This window comes from Gallinula chloropus, assembly GCF_964237585.1.
Source record: "Gallinula chloropus genome assembly, chromosome: 1".
In the NCBI taxonomy this organism is placed as follows: Eukaryota; Metazoa; Chordata; class Aves; order Gruiformes; family Rallidae; genus Gallinula; species Gallinula chloropus.
Genome location: NC_140085.1, coordinates 185,700,549 through 185,721,264, shown reverse-complemented (window position 1 = coordinate 185,721,264; position 20,716 = coordinate 185,700,549). Strand labels below are relative to the sequence as shown.

The following is a 20,716-nucleotide window of genomic DNA, read 5'->3' as shown; positions in this document are numbered from 1 at the left end:
GTACCTGGAAAGAAAGCTGTCAGCTGAAATTTTTCACATGGGTTTCTTCACTGACTTTAATAGCAGAGTGATTCAACTTATGCAAATATCTGACTCATGGGTCAAGACTGAGATGGCAAAGGTGGTCCCTGAGGCTTTGCTCTGACTGTGGGCACGACTGTGTTTAAGGTCACAGTCTGTAACTGCGTAAGTACCATCTTTGAGGAGCTCCCACCTTTTGAGTTTGCAGAGAAATAACCTGGAAAGTTAACACTCGTCTGCACCCTGGGGAGAGCAGTGGCTGAAGCTGGGGAACAAGCAGGCTGTCAGGAGGCACAAGCAGGAATCTCTGGAATGGAGCTGCTCATGTGCTTGGTGTGGAAGAGCAGGCATCAGAGTGAACCAGAGAGGGGCTAGCTGGCTTTCAAATGGGACTGTTGCTAAATGAGCTGGCTGGGAGCTATTTCAGCCTTCTGTACACAATTGACTGTAGGCAGCAATGAACCCAATTGCTCCCAAAACAGTTACTGCAGTGTTTTGCCTAGTCTTTCTACGACATTCTTTGAGGCATCTTTCCATGGAGCTAGGAATCTTAGGTCTGGGACATTTTTTTCTACTAGTCAACTATACATTTCTGTTCTCATTGCTATCTCTCCTTTGTGTTCATATTTTTCAATTATTAGGTGAATAGAAAAGTTGTAGGAACTTTTTATACTTCACTCAAATGAAAATTTAGTATCAATAGCACAGAAAGATATTAGAGTCCAAAATAGAAGGTAAAGCTTCTAGAGCATGTTACCTATCCCTTGGGCAATGCCATTATTGGCTGCTGACAAAAACATCAGTGGTGCAGATGGGTGCTCATACTGGTAATGAGAATTTCTGGTCCCAAGCCAGATCAAATGCACTCCAAACCACCAAAGGAGAGGTGTAGGGGAGGGTGACCTGGAGCATCTCTCCCAAAGCAATTTTTTAACCTTTCAACCTCAAGTCATTTGCATTTCTTCACAAGAAGCAGATGGAAGCAAAACTCCTTATTCCTGAAGCCTGACAGAAGTATCAGTGTACAATTAAAAGATAAAGCAGCAGGTTTGTGTTTAGCACTAGGAGACTATTTCTGTCCACCGTTCCTTGCACTGGGATTAGAGCCAGGCTACCACAAGTCCTGCACACACAGAAAGGGTTCCTACACAAACCATATGGTGTAGCTGACAGGGGCTGGAGATGGGGAGCTGTGTGTGCCCATGCTTGGGAGCAGGAGCATCCTGGTCGGTTGGGGTGTTCAGCCTCTCCTGCTCCTTCAGAAGGATTTCAGATCCCACTCTTCCTCAAGTGACACATGATCACAGAGCATTATAAAGTAGGGTATCAGCAGCTGCATTGATCCTTCTAGCTAAACAAGGACCTGGACGTACATTCAAAAATCAGATCCTGATCATCCACACTGCTTAATCCTTAGGCTGCTGTTGGGACCCTGTTTTCTAGAGCAGTCTCTAGAGATGGCTTGCCCTATACTGCTGGGTGGGAGCACAGCCACATCCCTGGCTTCCTTGCAGCACTCAGTGTTTTTATTTACTGCTCAAGTAAGACTGGTGGCTTGTTGGGAGAAGGCTGACATAGGGAGCAAGTGTTACTTACCAGCTTCCCAAGGACGTGAGCAACCAAACTCACCCCCTGTGAGTTACCCTGACCTGCGCTGTGATGAGATGCCTATGCCTACCTTGTCAAGATCTCCAGGAGGGTTAGCACCCGTACTGCAAGACTAATAAATCTCATGTCTTAAATATATGCATACATACTTATATACATTCCTTCATTCTCTTTTCTAAAGTTCTTCTGGGAAATATTGCCAGCAAATCTATCTGCAATCCCCTGCCTTAGCACCATATCAGAATGATGCAGTATGAATACCCCACCACACATCACCGGGTTGCTTCTCCAAGCCTGCACTCATGTCCTTGTTTTCTCTTATGGACAACACATAGAAGAATATAATGCAGCTGAGGTGCTCGGATGATGACTCACCCAATTCAAACTGGTTGGAAAGGTTACCACAGGTTTGTCTGACTTCTTCACTGTCCCAACCAAGGGGATAGAGGGCACAACCAGAGCCGATCAACAAACCTACGGAGAGAAAAGAAAACAGAAGTTCATACGAACAGTGCCAAACTGACATTTGGGTATCTCATGGGGGGGAGGGGGAATTTTCTTCTCCTGAAACCAGTAGAAAATCATTTGGACTTCTGCTGCTGCATTCTGGCACACTGTTTGACAGCTGGTCTGTGGGCTGTAGGCAACCTTGGCGGTTCAGCACCAGAAGCCATCCTCAGCTTCTGGAGCTCCCACCAGAGAGCTTTTAGACTCCCCTTCTACTCTGCAGAACTGGTACATACACTGTTTGCACTACTCAACGTGGGGTTAAATAGAAGCTGTGTTAATGACAGCATTTACAAGCTGATTGTTTCTGATTAATTAAAACAACAATCAACCGGGGTCTATCAAGGTTCTAGGAGGAAAAGTAAACTGACAGTTGTGATAATCCATTGTCATTTTCCTTTGTTTTTTACCCTTTCAAAAGCCAAGGAAGAATGGTTTCATGTCACCCAATCAATTCATACCACAGGTACACTCTCCACAAAGTTTTCTCAACTCATTTCAGCTTAAAACAATGGAGGTCTTGAACCATTTCCCTATTATCATGCTTGGCTTAACATTCACAACGTGCTTTGCTTTCTCCAGCCCTCACGCTGCCCCAAACAGATGTGTTTTGGCTGAGCCTTTCCGTTCACAAGGTCTTGCTGGGAATTGCCCAATGGGCCATGATTATTTTGCAGAAGTGGCATTTTTATCATATTGCATTCTCAGCTGTCGCTGCAGCAGCTGCCAAAAAGCGGGTGCAGCTGGCAAAGCTTCTTACACGGACAGCCCAGAGAGAACATTTCAGTGTACGCCACAGCATTTAAATGTTACCTCCTTTGTGTCAGATCTTATTTATGAGACTGGAAATGAATCACTGTGTAGATAATGGGCTGGGCACGCCTGACACTTTGCAGGCTGTAAGGGCAAGCAGTCCTCAAAAAGGTTGCAGTGTGGGTTTGCAGTAGTGCTGTTTACCTGTTACGTAGAGCGCAGGACTGGGACAAGGTTTTGAGCCCTACAGCTGTGACTTTGGGCAAGTCCCTTGACCTCACACTACCTCACTTTTTTCCACTTGACAATGAGATAAGGACGATGGACATCCTGGAAAAGCAATTCTGCTGCCATGCTCCTAGTGCAGAAAAGCCCTGTGTGTGATGACAGAAACCCTGTGGACATCACACCAGTCTAACAGGAGTCCTGAGCGTGATTCTGACTCAGACCCTGGAGCTAGCTGTGCGCTTTTACTGTCTCCATCCTCAAGATGCTGAAGCTTCTCATATTTCTGACACTCCTGTAAGATACAGAAATCACCATACGTTTTTGGCTTTCTCAAAGACACACATGAATAAGTCTAGAAGTGATATGTTTCTCCAAAAGATGTTCAATGTTCAACTTAGCTGTAAGCAAAGATGCTCAGCAACTCATTTGCTGCTCCTCCAAGCACATCTGCCCCTGTTTATGACAAATATTAACTCCTTATATCTTCCTCCACTAAGTTCAAATTTCTTGCTGCTCAAGTCTACTTCTTCCTTTGCTTGTTGAGCAGTCATTGCCTGCTCCTCTCTCAGTATCTACATCATATAATGGTCCCTGAGGCAGCCCCCTCTCAGACGGTGGGTTCAACCAACAGGTCTAAAGGGAGAAAAGCAATTAAGGACACATAAGTGTTCAGTATTTTCAGAACTTTGCCTGACCTGGATATGGTTGCTTCTAATATCCTCACTAATGGCTTTCACAGTATCATCTGATTTTTTTTCCCCAGGGTCACAGAGCCGATGGCAGCTGGTAGAATCCATGTAAATGAGAGTCGCTTCTAATTAAATTCTCAGAAAGGATGTTTCTCAGAAAAGAGAACTTAGGCCAAAATTGGGTCTACATTTGTTAAAGATAGCTTAAAACTCTGAACCCTCCCCCGACTTCTGATTCTCACTTGAATTGTTAGAGCAAGAAGGGTGTTGTGAAGCAATGAGATCATGGCTGATGCGCTAGGAATGGACAGGAGCCACTAGGGCAAGGAGGAATATCACCACTGATGAAGAGAATGGCTGAGGAAGAGAGGAAGATCACCTAAACGACAGACACAACCTCACAAACCAGCAGACTGTGGCAGCACTGGACAGACCTTCTGTGCTTCTGATACCTTCCACACTGGCCGCGATGCTCATGAGCTGCCCGGTGCCAGCCCAGGCAAATCCCAGCTCAGGAGCTGCTCTAACCGCATGTGAAGCACCCTGGATGGGTGCTTGTGTCCTTGAACAGACTCTTCGGGAGACCTCCCAGATGTTCAGGGGGATGTTCGAGGAGAGGGCTGGGGGCTAGAGGGAAAGCCGGCTTGCAGCCACCTGCATTGGACCAGCCAGTCCTGCCTCACAAACAGATCCTGGGAAAACCTCCTGCCAGATTCTTCCAGGAGAGCAGCACTGCAAGCAAGTGAAAGGACTATTAGCATAACAATGCTGCCTCTCCAAACCCAGAAAAAGCTCTTACTCGGCACTTGCCAATTACTCTCCTCAGGTGGCAAGAGTGCCTAATGCCCACTGCTTTCACAGGGGGCTGTTTGTTTTCGGCTCTCTCTAGGTTTTGTTGCAGTACCACGTTGTTGTTTGGGGTTTTTCCCACGAAAGCCACTTGCAGCACTTTCCACCGGCACCCTCCAAACACACCTCATCCTCTTCCAAAGATGTGCACTTGTTCACTCCTTCTGCCTCCAGTGCAACACTGGATACGGTGGCTGAAAACCTTGGCAACTTATTACCTTCCTCAGACAGACCTCTTCTTTCCCCTGTCACATCCACTTTCCCCTTTATGTCCATCTCTGTAAGTCCAAAGCCCAGTTTGGGTGCAAACAAATTCCGGGGTTCAGTCAAAAATTCATTAGCAATGCAATATACATGGAAACTTGCCCTTAAAGCCAGTCTGCACTGTCTGATAACCTGCTCACAGCACCCACTGCTGAGTCTCACCGTTAGCCGTGCCTCCTAGAAATAAATAAACCAAAGAAAGGAGAACTAGTGTGCCATGTCAGAAAACCTCCTTACCCCAGCGACAGCCGGCTCTCCAGTTGGGTAAGGGCTTTACTGGTGCTGTGTTTCATTTGTGGAGCACCAGCCGTTCTGCCCCGCAGCTTCTTTTCTGCTCACAGCCTGTGCTGATTGTGTGATGATGAGAGATCAAATGGGAAACTGCCACCTAATGCCCGTGCCACTGCTTGGCCCCAAAGCATGAGTTGCAGCACGTTGACACCCAAAGGGCAAATTCACATGCTTCGTTTAGTGAACACAAAACCTGGTGCTGCCAGGAGCACAGGGCTACATTCCTGTCTGGTAAAAAGGCTTACACCTACAGATACAGATTTTGTCACAGGTACCAAGTGGCCACAAGTCTTAAAGCAGCTGTTTTCACCTCTCCTTTGATGTCACCGGTTTTCAGCTGGGTTTTGGTTCACTTTCAAGCATTTCCCTGCAGTGGTGCGTATGTGCCTGTTGTGAATTTAGGTTTGCTGACAAAGCAGTTTTGTTCCTGAGTACTTCTTTCAGGCAAGGTGTGGGCCAGACTCAGGGATTCACCTTCAGTGCAAATCTTCCATAAGCACTTAGACCCTGCTAGTCACTAAGAAAAAAAATTCACAAGGTTTTCTTTATGCCCAGAGATACATATATATGTATGAATGTGTGTGTCATGTCCCACTGCTTTCAGAAGGATTCTGCATGACTTCAATGGGTGGTGAAGCTGTGAACTGGCATTTCAGCTCCCTTATTCTATGCACTAAGTGTGGAGTGTGTCTCAAAGCCCATGTTAATTGGACTTGAGAAAAAGCCCCTCAGCCCCTTCTTTCCCTTCTAATCAATTTGTAAGCAAATAAATGTGTGGATCAGAACCCGCAAAAGCAAAAAGACTGCATGTTATTACCGCTAATATTTCATACACACTCACAGCCAATTTGTTTAATCACAGAGAATGTAGATCCTGCTGAACAGCTGCAAACCTCCGTTTAAAGATCTAAGTTTAATCCAAGTGCTGCAAACCCAACGGAAATCCTTAAGCTAATTTTGCAGCTTCAGTAGAGAGCAGTTACTGGTTTTGCTTAAGAGCCACATCCTGGCCTACCCTATAGTTACTGCATTTAGCCAGCTATGCTTCCCAGGCCACCACACCCATCTTTGCAGCTGCTTAAAATGCTTAGGATGCCTATAACATTTCTTAAGAAAGTAAAAAAAAAAACCCCAAAAATCCCAAACAAAACCAACCAAAAACCAAAACACTGTGCTGTAATTACCATCATCTGTCATCTTCCATTACCCACTACAGTCACTGAACGAGAGAGAAATGGGAAGGACCACAAATGGTACCTTCACAGAAGGGGCTGCACCTTCAGGGCGAGAGGGAGCCAGTCAGTGGGATGGGGCCAGCCGGCAGTGGACGTGCTGGTGGCACTTGTCTGCTGTTTTGGATAACATGCCATGAGCCAGTGGATGCATTGGCACTGCCAGAAACTAGCTTTTCTGGAGCAGTTCTGCAGTCAGGAAAGAAACGGGCTCCTTGCCCTGATCCATGAAAGGCTGCTATTGCAAGCACTGGGACTGGCTCCACGCACTGGTGAGGCACACGGGGGAGAGCCACAGGGCTGACTACACAGCCAGCCTGTGCAGTGTGAAGCTGGAATTAAGTGCTCGGCTTCCGTATTGAACAGGGCCCCGTTTAGCCACTAGCCTCTTGTGTAGTCCATGCAAAGAGCTGGATACCTTAAACAAGTGTATGTAGTAAGTAACAGCCTATGTACTAAGTGAGAAGCTGCCCAGACCTACAAGTTGCAAAACTACAAACCAGGGGGTGAGAAGGAGGATGCCTCAGTAGTAAACTACACAGAGAAATCCTTGTCCATTCCAGACTGCCTTCCCTGCCACTCTTTCTTGCAGGTATAATGCTTGATTACATTTTAGTAACACTTACCAGTTGAAAAATGATCTTGTCTGTCCGGAGTGGAGCTAGTGATTGAAAATAATTGCATATAACAGGTTCTGCATATGGTGGATGAGGCAGGGAAGGGACAGTAATTACATTAGTGGCTTGGCACAGACCAGGGTTTCATCTTTGAAGTGATAAAGAAATGATTTGTGGCATGCAGCAATCACCCTACACCAAGAGGTGAAATATTAGCCACTATTAATATCTCCAAGAATAGCTTGGGTATAGGCAAGTCTCAAACAATAAATACAGAAGGATTAATAAACCGAGAGACATTAACCAGATTTTGCTGTGGGCAAAATGACTGAACACAGAAAGACCAAGATTGATCAGCAAAAGTCAATGTTCAAAAAAGAAAGTTTGCTAATCCCTGCTGTGGGCAGTCCTCAGACTGTTGCTGTGCCTCTAATGGGAGCCTCCACCCAAAGATCTGATGTGCCTTGAATAACCCATGTAGACATCACACTGTAAATTAATTGTCTGTGCCTGACTGGACAGTTCATAGCTAGTAAGTCCTGTTTTACAGACTCAGCTCTTCCTGTCACTTTTTAAGGTCACAGCGTGCCCCTGACTGCCATACGTCTCATTCTTGTTTTGTTGTCAGCCCATATGATCACTGCATCCTCAAAAGCCTGTTAAATAAAGCTACACCTGCATGGTGCCCTTCCTTCTCTCTTGCACAGGGTAAACCCAAGCACATGATTCCAATAAATCCAATGGGGAAAACCATTAGATTGATTAATAAAGAGAGGTAGTGACGGTGGTAAATGAGGCACTTGGCTTTGCATCCAGCCTCTGAATCTGGCTGCTAGAAAATGCGTTTTCCAGCAGGAACTAAAGCAAGGGTGGCTTTCCTTGGTTATGGGCTTTTTAAAAGCCACAGCTATGCCCTCTGAATGCAGTGAAAGGGACTGCCCGGGCACCACAACGGGCCTCCCTGGTCACCAGTTAGAGGGGGTCTGCACTGCTGTAGCAGGGGGCTGGGAATACTCTCAAGTGGGAAGGTGCCCAGTGTCTTTGTGAAAACTCAATTTGTCCTTCCACCTGCACAAATGAAAGGAATGCATCACGCTTGATGTACGTACTGCAGAGAGAAAATAAAACCAGAACCAAGTGCTGCCTTTTGTACAGTCACTCTTTAGTGAGAAAAATCTTCTTCAAAATATCTACCTCCTTTCTTTCCCCTCATCTTATACTTTCCTCCCTTTCATTTCTGGACTTGACCAAAAAGAAACCTTGTATTTATTTTTTTCTACTTTGTTGGGGTTTTTTTGCTAAACGTTTCTAATGAATCCTGCTATCTGACAGATATTCAGGCCATCTGGAGAAGCTGACAGACAATAATTTGGAAGTCATCCCTTTCAAGACCATTTTAATGATGGCTTTTCCTTTCACGTTTTTTCTCTATTAGCCCATCTGAATCTTCAAGGATGATAGAAAGTTTTCACATTCCCATCTGTCACTTGAAGGTACAGTAATCTCTACAAGCTAAACAATACCAATTTTTAGATGCAGCACGGACTTTGACTCTGGTTCTTCTGATTTAAAAATTCTCCTCACTGTAATGGTTTTAAAGCATTTACCTGCTATAGAAGTGAGCCTGCAATGTGAAAGTAAAATTAAGCTGGCACGTGAAGTTGTCTGCTGCTTTCAGATGTAGCTTAGCCAACAAACAGTAGGGTTAAAGAAGAATTGGTTAAAATCCATCATGTGAAAGGCTTCAACAGATGCAGTTTCTGAAGTCCCTTTTCAAGAAACTCTCCAGGAGCTGCAACCAAGCAGCAACTGCAGGGTGATAGAAGTGGGTCAGAGAGGGTTCAGAGAAACTCCAGAGCCTGGGCAAAGCAGCAAGACCCAATTCAGGTAAAGGGAGAGCAGGAGGAGCAGGGATGTGCTGGCTGCAGGCAGCCCAGCTCCCATGCCTGCAGGAGAACAGCCTCAACTCAGCTAGTGAGGGATGATGTCTTTATACTGGCACCTCTCAGCACCTCACCCAGAAGCACTCCTTCTACTTGTCTTGATGTCATTGCTTTGTTCCTTGGATTCTCTGTTGTTCTTCCATTAGAGAAACATTATCACATCAGTCCCTTCCATAGCTGGTAGTACCTGTCCTGCAGGAAACTCAGGCATGCATCTGACCTGGGTTTTTATTGGGCTTAAACATGAGATCAACACTTTGGACAACAGTTCTCTGATGCACTGGTGGTCACTGAACATTGGACTGGTTCCTTCCTGAGCCTGAACTGAAAGTGCATCATTTGAGAGAGGGTACAATTCCCCACAATGTGAATGAAGGCAGTAAGGGACTCCCCTGTCCGTGTGTCTAGGCAGGGGTCCCCAGGGTCACACAGAGAGAAATTACGTTTATGCTGTGCCAAATTTCTTCCCACTGCCCCTCACAAGGGTGAGAGCATGGGACACGGCAAGGCAGCTCAGGGCTTCACTCAAGGTCAAGGTGCTTCTGTCACTGACTTTGCTATAGCAGGACTTCAGAGGGGCTCTAGGTGCAAAACAAAATGAAACAAGAACAACAACCAAAAAACCCAGAACAAAACAAAAAAAAAAACCCTACAGCTTTCAGCTTTGCAGATCCTGCCTCTGGTAGCATCTTGAGCAGGATGGCTTTTCAGGCAAGGGCTAAACCCCACCACCCTTTCCCTTCTGGCTCTGATCTCCAGGTCCAAATTCAATCCATTTGGCTTTGCTTAGCTCCCCTCCTGACTGTCAAGCCCATCACCCACATGAGACTTTTCCTATTATTTTGGGTTACTCCAGACCATGAAAACTTGCTGCCTGGTAGCTGCTCCAAGCCTCAGCAAACAGCCACAGTGAAGAGCTGCCACTCTGCCTGCTGCCACTTCCCAGAGCTCTCTGCAAGCAGGGCTAGTGGCAGAGGAAGCCTTAAAAAGGCATCCAAATGCTTGCCAGCATCCAGCATGTGTCATGGGAGAGTTGCAGCCCTTGCCCTTGCTGACAGAGCAGCAAAGGGTAAAGATGGGAGTTTTCCAGCAGGTGAAGCATCACTTTATTTTGATTTTCATTTGATCAAAGGTGTTGTGTTTGTTACTGCAGGGGTACGTCAGGCTCAGAGGGGAAAATGTCCTCACCCATAGATGCTACACTGCTACCCAAAGGCTAATGGCTTTGTCTGCTCTACTTGGCCCTGGGTGTTTACAAAGCAGTACTGAAGACTTCAGAAAATGGGGATGAGGGCTGGGAGAAACCCAGGAGAAACAGCAAAGTAGGAAGAGTAGAGAAATCAAACACAGAGCTGCTACTAAACTGAAGTGAATTAGTAAGAGCTATTTGGTAAAAGGACAAGTGATATGCCTCTCGCAGCTGCTGCCACATAAAGGAAAGATCCAGCACCCATTTCAAAACTCTGCAAAATAGATGCTGGTGCAGGGGGTTCCAGGAGGATGCAGCTCCTGTTAATTCTAAACCCCAAAACATCACCCCAGGAAATACTTCTTGTAACTAGACTTTATAAAGCAGCAGTAAACAGGCTCCACAGCCTGCTCAGGTTGGCTCCAGATATTAAGAAATTCATGAGTTTAATCCTATTTTATGTATGCAGTAGAAGTAATATGATCTTTGAGAACCAATTGAATTACAGCATGCAGCTGGGCATTTCACTGAAAACTCCTCTATTACCACTTATTATACAGAACGATTCATATGCAGAGGGGATTAGAGAGATACAAGGAAACAGGTACCTGCCCATGCAATTTTTACCTTATTGGCTACCTTATTTTTACCTCTATGGCTAAAGTTGGCCATAAAGTCAAGGTGGAGAGTATCTGGAGGATATACCCACTGATGAAAGAATGAACATTCACAGAAGCAGAGACTCCACGTTGATTATTTTATGACCAGATCACACAGTCCCTCTTACATTTTCATTCTCTCAGCCAATGATGGTACAAGTATTTGCTACTGAGTAGATCATTCTTCAGACAGCAGCTCCACAGACCAGAGGATAAGAGATCAAGGCTCAAATCAGAGGGGGAAAAAAAAAACAAACATGGAAAAAATAATAGAAAGAAGGCTTTCACCATGCTATTTCTCCCAACCACGGGTCTTGGGTGTGGACAACTGGATATGAGATTCCAGCATCAACTCTGATACGTACTGCAATGTGTACTGGTTATGTGCCCATGGATGAAGTAAGCAGAGGAGTATGAAGGTTTTGTATCCTTTAATTTTTAGCCAAGGTAAGCCCAGATTTGTCTGCTTTTGTTTGTCTAAGGGGATACTTGGAGATACGAAAGTGACTATTGTAGTCATGATTGTGGGTTGGTCCTCCTTTAAGCAGAGGTTGGACTATATGGCCTCCCAACATGCCTTCAAACATGAAAGATTTTGGAAATCTATTTTTCCATCATTGAGGCAGCTCAGCTTCAGGCAGCTGTGGCTTAAGTCACATGCATGCTGAATTCGAATTTTAGCTCAGTAGTCCACCTGGAGTCCAGCTCCTGTCCAAAACAGCATGGGTCTTCCTTTCTGGATGCCTCAGATGACTCTGTGCATATCAAACCTATGGAGGTGTCTCTTCCGTCAAGGCCAGTGGCAACCAGTTTCTCAGTCAGAATGCTTTACTGAAGTCCAGATAGACCACATCCACAGCCTTCCCCTTGTCCATTAAGCGGGTCACCTTGTCATAGAAGGTGATCAGGTTAGTTTGACAGGATCTACCTTTTGTAAACCCATGTTGACTAGGCCTGATCCCCTGGCCATCACGCATGTGCTGCATGATAGCTCCCAAGATGACCCTCTCCATGATCTTCCCTGGGACTGAGGTCAGACTGACAGGCCTGTAGTTCCCTGGATCCTCCTTCTGGCCATTCTTATACATGGGTGTCACATCTGCCAGCCTCCAGTCAAGTGGAACTTCCCCAGTCTGCCAGGATTGCTGATAGATGATGGAAAGGGGTTTGGCAAGCACATCTGTCAGTTCTCTCAGCACCCTCGGGTGAATCCCATCAGGCCCCATTGACTTGTTAGTGTCTAACTGGCCAAGTAGGTCGCCAATCATTTCCTCCTGAACCATGGGAATTTTGTTATTCCTCCCCTCTCTGTCAGCCAGATCCTGAGGATGAGTACTCAGGGAATACCCATCTTTACTATTATAGACTGAGGTAAAGAAGGAATTAAGGACCTCAGCCTTGTCCTTATCCCTTGTCACTAATGTTCCCTCAGCATCCAATAAGGGCTGGAGATTCTCCTTGACCCTCCTGTTACTGTTAATGTACCTATAGAAGGACTTTTTATTATGTTTTACAGAACTGGCCAGTCTGAGTTCCAGTTCAGCTTTAGCCCTTCTGACTTTCTCCCTACATGATCTCACTAAAGATCTTCCTGGATCTCCCTACTCAGCCAAGCTGGCTTCCTTCCTCGCCGACTCCTCTTTCGACAGACTGGGACAGCCTGTTCTTATGCTACCAAGATTTCCTTCTTGAGGAGCAACCAACCCTCTTGGATTCCTCTGCCCTCAAGGACTGCCTCCCATGGAATCTTACAGAGCAGCTTCCTGAACAGACCAAAGTCGGCCCCCATGTAAGTCTAAGGTGCTTGTTCTGGTGTCTCCCTTTCTTACTTCTCCCAGTACTAAGAATTCTATCAACTCATGATCACTATGCCCCAGGCATCCTCCAACCTTCACATCCTCCACTAGGCCTTCTCTGTTTACAAACAACAGGTCCAGCAGGGCACCTTCCCTGGTGGGTTCATTCACCAGCTGGGTCAGGAAGTTGTCTTCCAAACACTCCAGGAACCTGTTAGACTGCTTCCTCCCTGCTTCACTGTACCTCCAGGAGATATCTGATAAATTGAAGTACCCAATAAGGACAAGGGTAAGCGATCTTGAGACTTCCCCCAGTTGTTTAAAAATCAATTCATCAGCTTCCTCCTCCTGATCAGGTGGTCAGTATGTCACCTTCTGTCAGTTAAAGTGTTGTTCAGTGTCTTGCTTGGTCTCCAGGTGTCTTTTCAGAGCAATGCAAGTTTCCCCTAAGTCCTCTGAGATACCTCCCAGCCCTCACAGAGGTCTTGTAGATCACAGAGTATCTTGTAGATCCTAGGGTATCTCTAACAGTGCAAACCATCTACATTTAGGCTAATGAGTTTCACCCTAGATATCTATTGACCTCAAAATGAGCTTAGAAACCTATCTCAAGGGAAAATAATCTGTATTGTAAATACCTTTAAAAAGTGTATAAATCCATAATTGAATCCAGCTCAAAGTTGCCTACGCTTTATTTTATCCCTAGTCTTCTATCCTTCTGCCCTCAATCTGTCATTAAGATGCAAATGTCTCAATTTCTGTCATGAATTCTACCTTCCTTTACAGGAAATGACCTGAATGTTAGGGAAGAAGATCAAATGAAAAAATGTCTTGCTCCTGAGTATAAACCTGTAAGCTTTACCTTAAAAGGAAGTTATTTCTATGGAAACAAGTTGTTGCTTCAAAATGGGCTTCATCTGTCTCAATTCCTTCCACAGAGCTAGACCACTCAGGCCTAGCTTTGGTGAGTCTCTGTGACACTCCTCCCAGAATTTGTCACACAACAAAATGATTGACACCACTTGTTCTGAAAAGGATGCAACGCAGTCCATTTAAAGGCAGAGTGAATCTGCAGAGTGGAACTGAAATGCTTGAAGAACTCCAGAAAACACTGGAGTTTGACTGTCAGCTCATTTTTGTTTGGCAAGCCACGATTGCTGCTTATACATTAAAAGCTTTATGGGAGGGGGGAAAAAAAAAAGCCTAAGCATTATCACATGCCATCAGACTTCTTTATGTAACAACCCATCTGTGTGCTCACCCCATCGTTCCGTGGCTCAGAATCAAATGCTTGACAGTTCAAAGAGTCTAGAGCAGCATATGGCATACGACACAGTGTATTTAAATAGAAATCACTCCATTAGAAACACAAGGGTGCCCACTGTAATTAATAAAAGGTAGTCTAATAACTAACTTCCCAAAATGCATAATTCTCCATGTAGTCATAGCAGATAAGGCATATCCCTTTTCATTAACATAAATTTCACTTGCAACTGGAGACTGGAAAAAACTAACTAGAGCCTTTGCAGAAGCTCCACGCTTGAGGGGTTTCCCAGTACATGAACGAATCTCATGAAGGACTGAGAGGAGGGAATGAAGGAAATATGTCCTGTGTCAGTGAAGGTACCTAAGCAGACAAATGGATAACTGGACATGCATCACTCTGTCTTTTCATAGCAGACTGGGCAGACTCAGGTTGTTGTTATAAGCATTAAGGAAAGGTCTGCAGCAGTCTGAGACCCAAGCGCCACTCCAGTGATTTTGCTTCCTGATTGTCCTAGCCTTTGGAAATATTCAGACATGGATTAAATACCAAAGAATTGCTTCTCCATGTCTATTTGTTCAGTGATCTGTGAAAAAAACAATAGTTTGTAGATGCCTGATAAAGCAACAGAGATGTCCGGCCAATTCCTTCCCCTTGGTGGCACATCCCCAAAGTGACAGGGCAACTGGAACTGACATGAAGCATCCGGTGAGGGAATACTGAGTACCAGGATTTTGCCTGGGGTTTTCAGTTTCTTTTACTGCAGTTGAGCTGTCAAAGGATCACTGGAAGAGCAACCACTACACATGTCAGCAAAACGTCAGCCATACTCAAGACCTCAAGGTAGCATTTTCAGTACAAGGACTGCAGACGCTCTGGTAATCCATGAGTACTTCCAAGCAAGTTCATATACACAACCTGTGCCTGGAAAAAAAAGGTGGAATGGGCCTGCATTTCTACTAGAGAGACTGCAAGACCCCTCAAATCAAACAACTTTGGAAAACACTTCTCAAGTTGGGAAATATGGTCAGATAAGCTGCTATAATGCTGTAAAAGTCAGTGGCAGTCACCAAACACTGCTGAGAACCACATTTCCCTTTACACTGTTCTCACTGGGGCTTCAGGGGTTTCAGCCTCCCTCTACTCTGCAGAAATGTGCCCAACAGCTTAGTTGGTGCACAGGTCATCAAACACACCTCTCTCCATCCAGTGCAGAGCTCCCCAGTGGGTAAAGCTCAGATATCTAACTGCTGTGAAATACACGGGAACTGGTGAAGGGCAGGCCAGTTTGATTTATTGTTTGCTGCTGTAGCCACGCAGGACTTTTTAGCAGCTTTTTAAACACCCTCTGCATCCACAAGGCTACTTGCAGAGCATGCAGCAGAGCACATGAATTAATGTATGCACGGGCAAAGGTATACCCGGTGCAGTTAGCCTTTGTGCTGAATTACAGTGTGAAACCCAAAAGAAATGGAGTCAAATCTGCACAGTAATAGACTCCATGTGACACTCAAAATACAGTTACCCAGATTCCTCAGTTAAACTAAAACCCACTATTATCCCATTCTCAGCTACTTTCTTCTCAGTAAGAGAGATGCTAAGGTTCAGCACAGACCAGTGAGAACTGTGTGACACTCAAAACTCAGTTTCTATGCTGTGAAGCTGTCTGTGCTTAGTTTTGCATGCCTTTTACATGTTCTAGAGTTTGCTTCATGTGACATACCCAAAAAAGGATATTTTTAAATTTTAAAAACAAATAAAAAATACAGAATTTTCTGTACTTTGTATCTGAAAGCATTCAAACTCAATAACTGACCTAATTTGCAGAGGAAAATACACTCTGTCAAGTCAATTTCCCTCAAATAGGTCCCATTTTTCAGTTTGCCACAAAATGTGATAAATCATAATTTTGGATAGGAGCTGCAGTTTGCTACAAATATATTGCACATCTGCAACTCAGAAAAATTTGGCACTGCTACTTACCCTCTCCAGACAGAATCCATATGGACAACCTCACCAACATCTCAAACATACTTAACTCTTTGTGGTAATGAAGACCAGCATGTAAGGAGGAAGAACTAAATAGAATGGCATTCTTCTGCCATGATGAACTCATGAGCCCACCTTTGATCTCATTTTGAAATTCTCTTTTTCCCACCCAGGTTATCCCAAGGCAATGGGAGTCTTTTGCTTCCCATCTTCCTCCTGTATCATTTAGTAAATTCTTTCATGCAAAGAGTATGCTTGGAATACAAAAGAAGTCTTGGAAACTTGGGTTGGAAGGGACATCAAGAAGTTATCTAATCTATCTTTCAGCCTCTAAGTCAGAATAAACTCTGTTTCTACCTTCCAAGAGAAATATTTGTTTGATCTGCTATTAAAAAGCCTCTCACAATGGAGATCCCACCACCTTCCGAGAGAGTCTGTTCTTGTGGCACTGTGTCTGTAACAGAAGCCATTCACATTGTCTAACTTCTACCTTCCTTGTGGTAATTTGTTTATTCCTTAAACACAGACTTTGCTAAACCCCTGTTGGAACTCAGACAGTTTATTTTCTTGCCCCTTTGCAGCACCTTTCTCTCCAATGGATTAAGCAGTCCCAATTTATTCAGTTTTTCCTGCTAGAACCACCTATACCATACAGTCTTCTCTATCCAGAAGATTTCTGTTGCTGCTGGTTTTGACAAGCTGCTGGAATTTTTCCTTCAATAACCAAACAGCAATGCCAGAATACTATCAGAGCAGCTGAATAATGAATCAAACTCATTGCTTTCAACTGTGAGAAACCTAAAGGAGAGTTAAATTAAGTGAAGACCTTGAAGGTGATGGCAACACTAACTAGCAAGGCCCTAAAATGAACTGTGTGACTCTTTAAGCTCATTACTGTTCTTTCTTCCCAAACTTTTCAGAAATTATACTTTATGAGGGGTGTAAGACTCTTCAAGTACATCTTCGCTATAAAGGCTGTCCTTCATAAAAGCCTATCAATGCCTTCATGCCATTCCCAGCACTTAATACTGCTGCTCCAATTTACAAGATCATTGGCTTAATGGATTAATACTTGGTGACTGGAGCATGCAATTGATAAATACAAGAATGCATTCTTATTTGAGCCTAAGAGTAATGAGTGCTACAGACTCGTAGTAGCATTAGCTGGACCTCATACAGTGACTGAGGGAGAATGTAAGAAAAAGTGAAAGCAGAGAATGAACAAGCTATGAGATGAATGTTAGATGGCTGCAAAAGCAACTAATGACGGCACTTGGACTATTCATAAAGTCTTTGAGAAGGAAAAGTTGCTTATTTTCAACTCTCATCATATAGTAACCATTTCTTGTGTTCTTCACTCAGAACCAGCTGAGTCCTGTGACACATCCAGCCCCTTGTTCGACACTTGTGCTGCTGATATCATATTTTCAGATATGAAATGAATGGCCTATGTTTACTGTGATGCAAATAAAAACACCCACAAGTGTTCCCAAGCCAAAGCTGTGCATTCAGCAAATAGCCAAAAACTGGTGCTGGGGTGAGGTTCTGGTGTGCAGGCTGACATGAGCTACTTAGAGAGGCTGCAGTCCCTTCACTGCTCTTGGTTCCTGCAGCTGGCTCCTGCTGTCTATAGTTTTCACACACCTCGATCCATAGAAAATGCTCTTTTATTAATGTATTGCAAAATATGAGTTCACTTGATGGCTTGGACAGGGCCTGGGACAGCTATGGCGTATGGGATATGGTATTGTCGGGGTTTTATGCTTGGATAGGGATAATTTTCACAAGCAGCTGGGAGGGGACAGAATCAGCACAGCTGACCCAAACGAGCCAAAGGGGTATTCTATACCATGATGTCATGCTCTGGACATAAGGGGGGAGCTGGACAGGGGTCCTTGTTTGGGGCTGGGTTGGACATTGATTTCTGGACTGCAAGCGAACTGCATTATGTATCACCCACTTTGTGTATTCTGTCATAAGTACTGTTGTTATTTTCCTCTTCCTTTGCTGTCCCAGGAAACTGTCTTTACCCCAACCTATGACTTTTACCTTTGTCTTCCCATTCTCCTCCCCATCCCACATGGTGGAGAGTGGTGCACAAGTGGCAGCATGGGGCCTAGTTGCTGGCTGGGGCTGAACCCTGGCAGGAATATATTTTTAGACTTCTGAAAGTGTTACCATTTAACACACAAAAGCACATGTGACTTCACAGCCCCAGTCTTGTAACCTTACCCATCCGAGCGTCATAAGATCATTTAAGCTGAAATTATTGAGTCCAACCATTAACCTAACAATGCCAAACACACCACTAAACCATGTACCTAAGCACCACATCTACGCATGTTTTAAATACCTCCAGGGGTGGTAATTCAACTGCTTCCCTGGGCAGCCTGTTCCAAAGATTGTAGGTCCCCGATCCTCCTTCCAGCCCTCCTTGTAGACGAACATCACATTGGCTAACCTCCAGTCAACTGGGACATTTCAATTTAGCCAGGACGGCTGATGGTAGTGAGCACTTTCATCAGCTCCCTCAGTACTCTTTTGTGGATCCTAACTGGCCAAATAGACGTGTGTATGTAAGTGGTGTAGCAGGTTGCTAACCATTTCCCCTTGGATCACTCTGCTCCCTATCCCTTTTTTCCAGCTTAGGGGGCTGCTACCCTGAGAACAACCAGTCATGATCATAGAATCATAGAATCATAGAATCATAGGGGTTGGAAGGGACGTCGAGAGATCATCGAGTACAACCCCCCTGCCAAAGCAGCTCCCTAGCTCATATTGCACAGATAGGCATCCAGATGGGTCTTGAATATCTCCAGAGAAGGAGATTCCACCACCTCCCTGGGCAGCCTATTCCAGTGCTCTGTCGCCCTCACTGTGAAAAAGTTCTTCCGCATGTTGGTGTGGAACTTCCTGTGCTCTAACTTGCAGCCGTTGCCCCTTGTCCTGTCCCCACAGATCACTGAAAAGGGGCTGGCCAATTCCCCCTGCATCCCATATTTAAGATATTTATAAACATTAATATGGTCCCCCCTTAGTCTTCTTTTCTCCAGGCTGAACAGTCCCAGCTCACTCAGCCTTTCCTCATAGAGGAGATGCTCCTGGCTCTTAATCATCTTCGTGGCCCTTCTTTGGACTCTCTCCAGGAGATCCCTGTCTTTTTTATACCAGGGAGCCCAGAACCGGACACAGTAACGATATTAAAGGCTGAGGCAAAGAAGGCATTAAGTTCCTTTGCCTTTTCTCCATACTTAGTCACTGTTTCCCCCATATCCAATAAAGAATGGAGATTCTCTTTAGCTCTCTTTTTGTTATAAAAGTTTTTACAGATACAATTTTTATTGTCTTTTATGGAAGTAACCAGATTAAGCTCTAGCTGGGCTTTGGGTCTTCTAATTCTCTCCCTATGTAACCTCACAACTTCCTCTTAGTCCTCCTGAGTTGCCTGTCCCTTCTTCCATAAATTCTTAAACTCTTTATTTTTTTTTGCCCCTGAGTGCCAGCCAAAGTTCTCTGTTCAACCAGGACAGTCTTTTTCCCTGACAGCCCATCTTTCAGCACATCGGGATGGTCTGCTCCTGTACCTTTCACATATCCTTCTTGAAGAATGTCCAGACTTCCTGGACTCCTTTGCCCTTCAGGACTGCCTCCCAAGGGACTCTGCCAGCCAAGCTCCTGAACAGCTCAAAGTCTGCTCCAGAAGTCCAAACAGATCTAATGGGGGACAAGTGGCCTTTGTGAAATCAATCAGTTTTGCCACTGATGTCGGTGAAGCCCGAGCTCTAGCCATTCTTTAATGGACTATTTCTACACATAATTTCCACTGCTGGAAATTTCTCAAACCAAGTATATTGCACCATGAGAGAGACCTTGTCTTTCCCTGGCTTTTTGTTTAAAGATAGACTAATACCCAGCAACTGCTTTAAGGGAAGGGATATCCCCTCCTTCCTGGATCTGACAAGACTTCTCCTTGTCTCACTTATGTACTCCAGGGGTACCTTCACTGTAACAAAAATTTTATCAAGAAGCATGAGAAGAGCCCTATAAGAGAGACAGAAACATGGAGATCCCTTTAGTCCCGGCTTTTCTGAAATGCAAATGTTAATTTTAAAATGATACTATCAACCACAGCTTCCACGACCAGCTGCTCATCTTTTTTTTCTTTGTATTTCACTGCCACTGAATCCTTGTTCTGAATTATCAGAACAATAATTAGATTCGGGAGGGGGGAGGCAGGGGAAGGGCAGGCATTCATATCCCCTTGAGAAGAAGAGATAAAAGTTTCATTTCTGAAAGCTGATGTGCCAATGGTGGGTAGCGGGGAACTGGGATTCCTTCTTAACTGCATGGGAGAGTCCGGTAAAGTTTATTAATAAAACAATTTAGATAAACTCTATTTATGCATTATTTGCACAAATATCTTGGCAACTTATTTAAGATCTTGAACACATCAGGAATTTTAAAGAGGAGGACCGAAATCTCACCACAAACTCTGAAATCTTTGGCAGTTTGAAAGTGGGTGAAGTGAGTCTGGGAGGCAACAAGGGGTTTTATTTCTTTTCCCACTTTTTCTTCCTCCAACTAAAAACAATTTTCTAATATCCTTGGCATAACTACTATAATGAAGCATAATTTATTTGATCCTTACACAGCCCCCTTAGGATTACTTCTTGCAGATAGCCAATTATAAACTCTTACATACTTTATAGCCCTCATTATGTGTGACAGAGGCACGCTAATAAATAATGCAAAGCTCCTTTTATACCCAGTCTACCTTGTGAGAATACAGGGGTCTGGTGTGGCGGGAGAAAGCACAT

The 20,716-nt window shown here is 44.6% G+C and overlaps 1 protein-coding gene across 1 annotated transcript in view; it reads right to left on the bottom strand.

Annotated features, from left to right (window-relative positions):
• The window catches only part of LHFPL6 (LHFPL tetraspan subfamily member 6), a 147,177-nt gene that overhangs the window by 11,620 nt on the left and 114,841 nt on the right, over positions 1-20,716 (bottom strand). Inside the window, exon 3 of the mRNA XM_084263786.1 lies at positions 2,005-2,103. Within this exon, the coding sequence (XP_084119912.1) occupies positions 2,005-2,103 (99 nt within the window). The remainder of the gene's footprint in view (positions 1-2,004; positions 2,104-20,716) is intronic.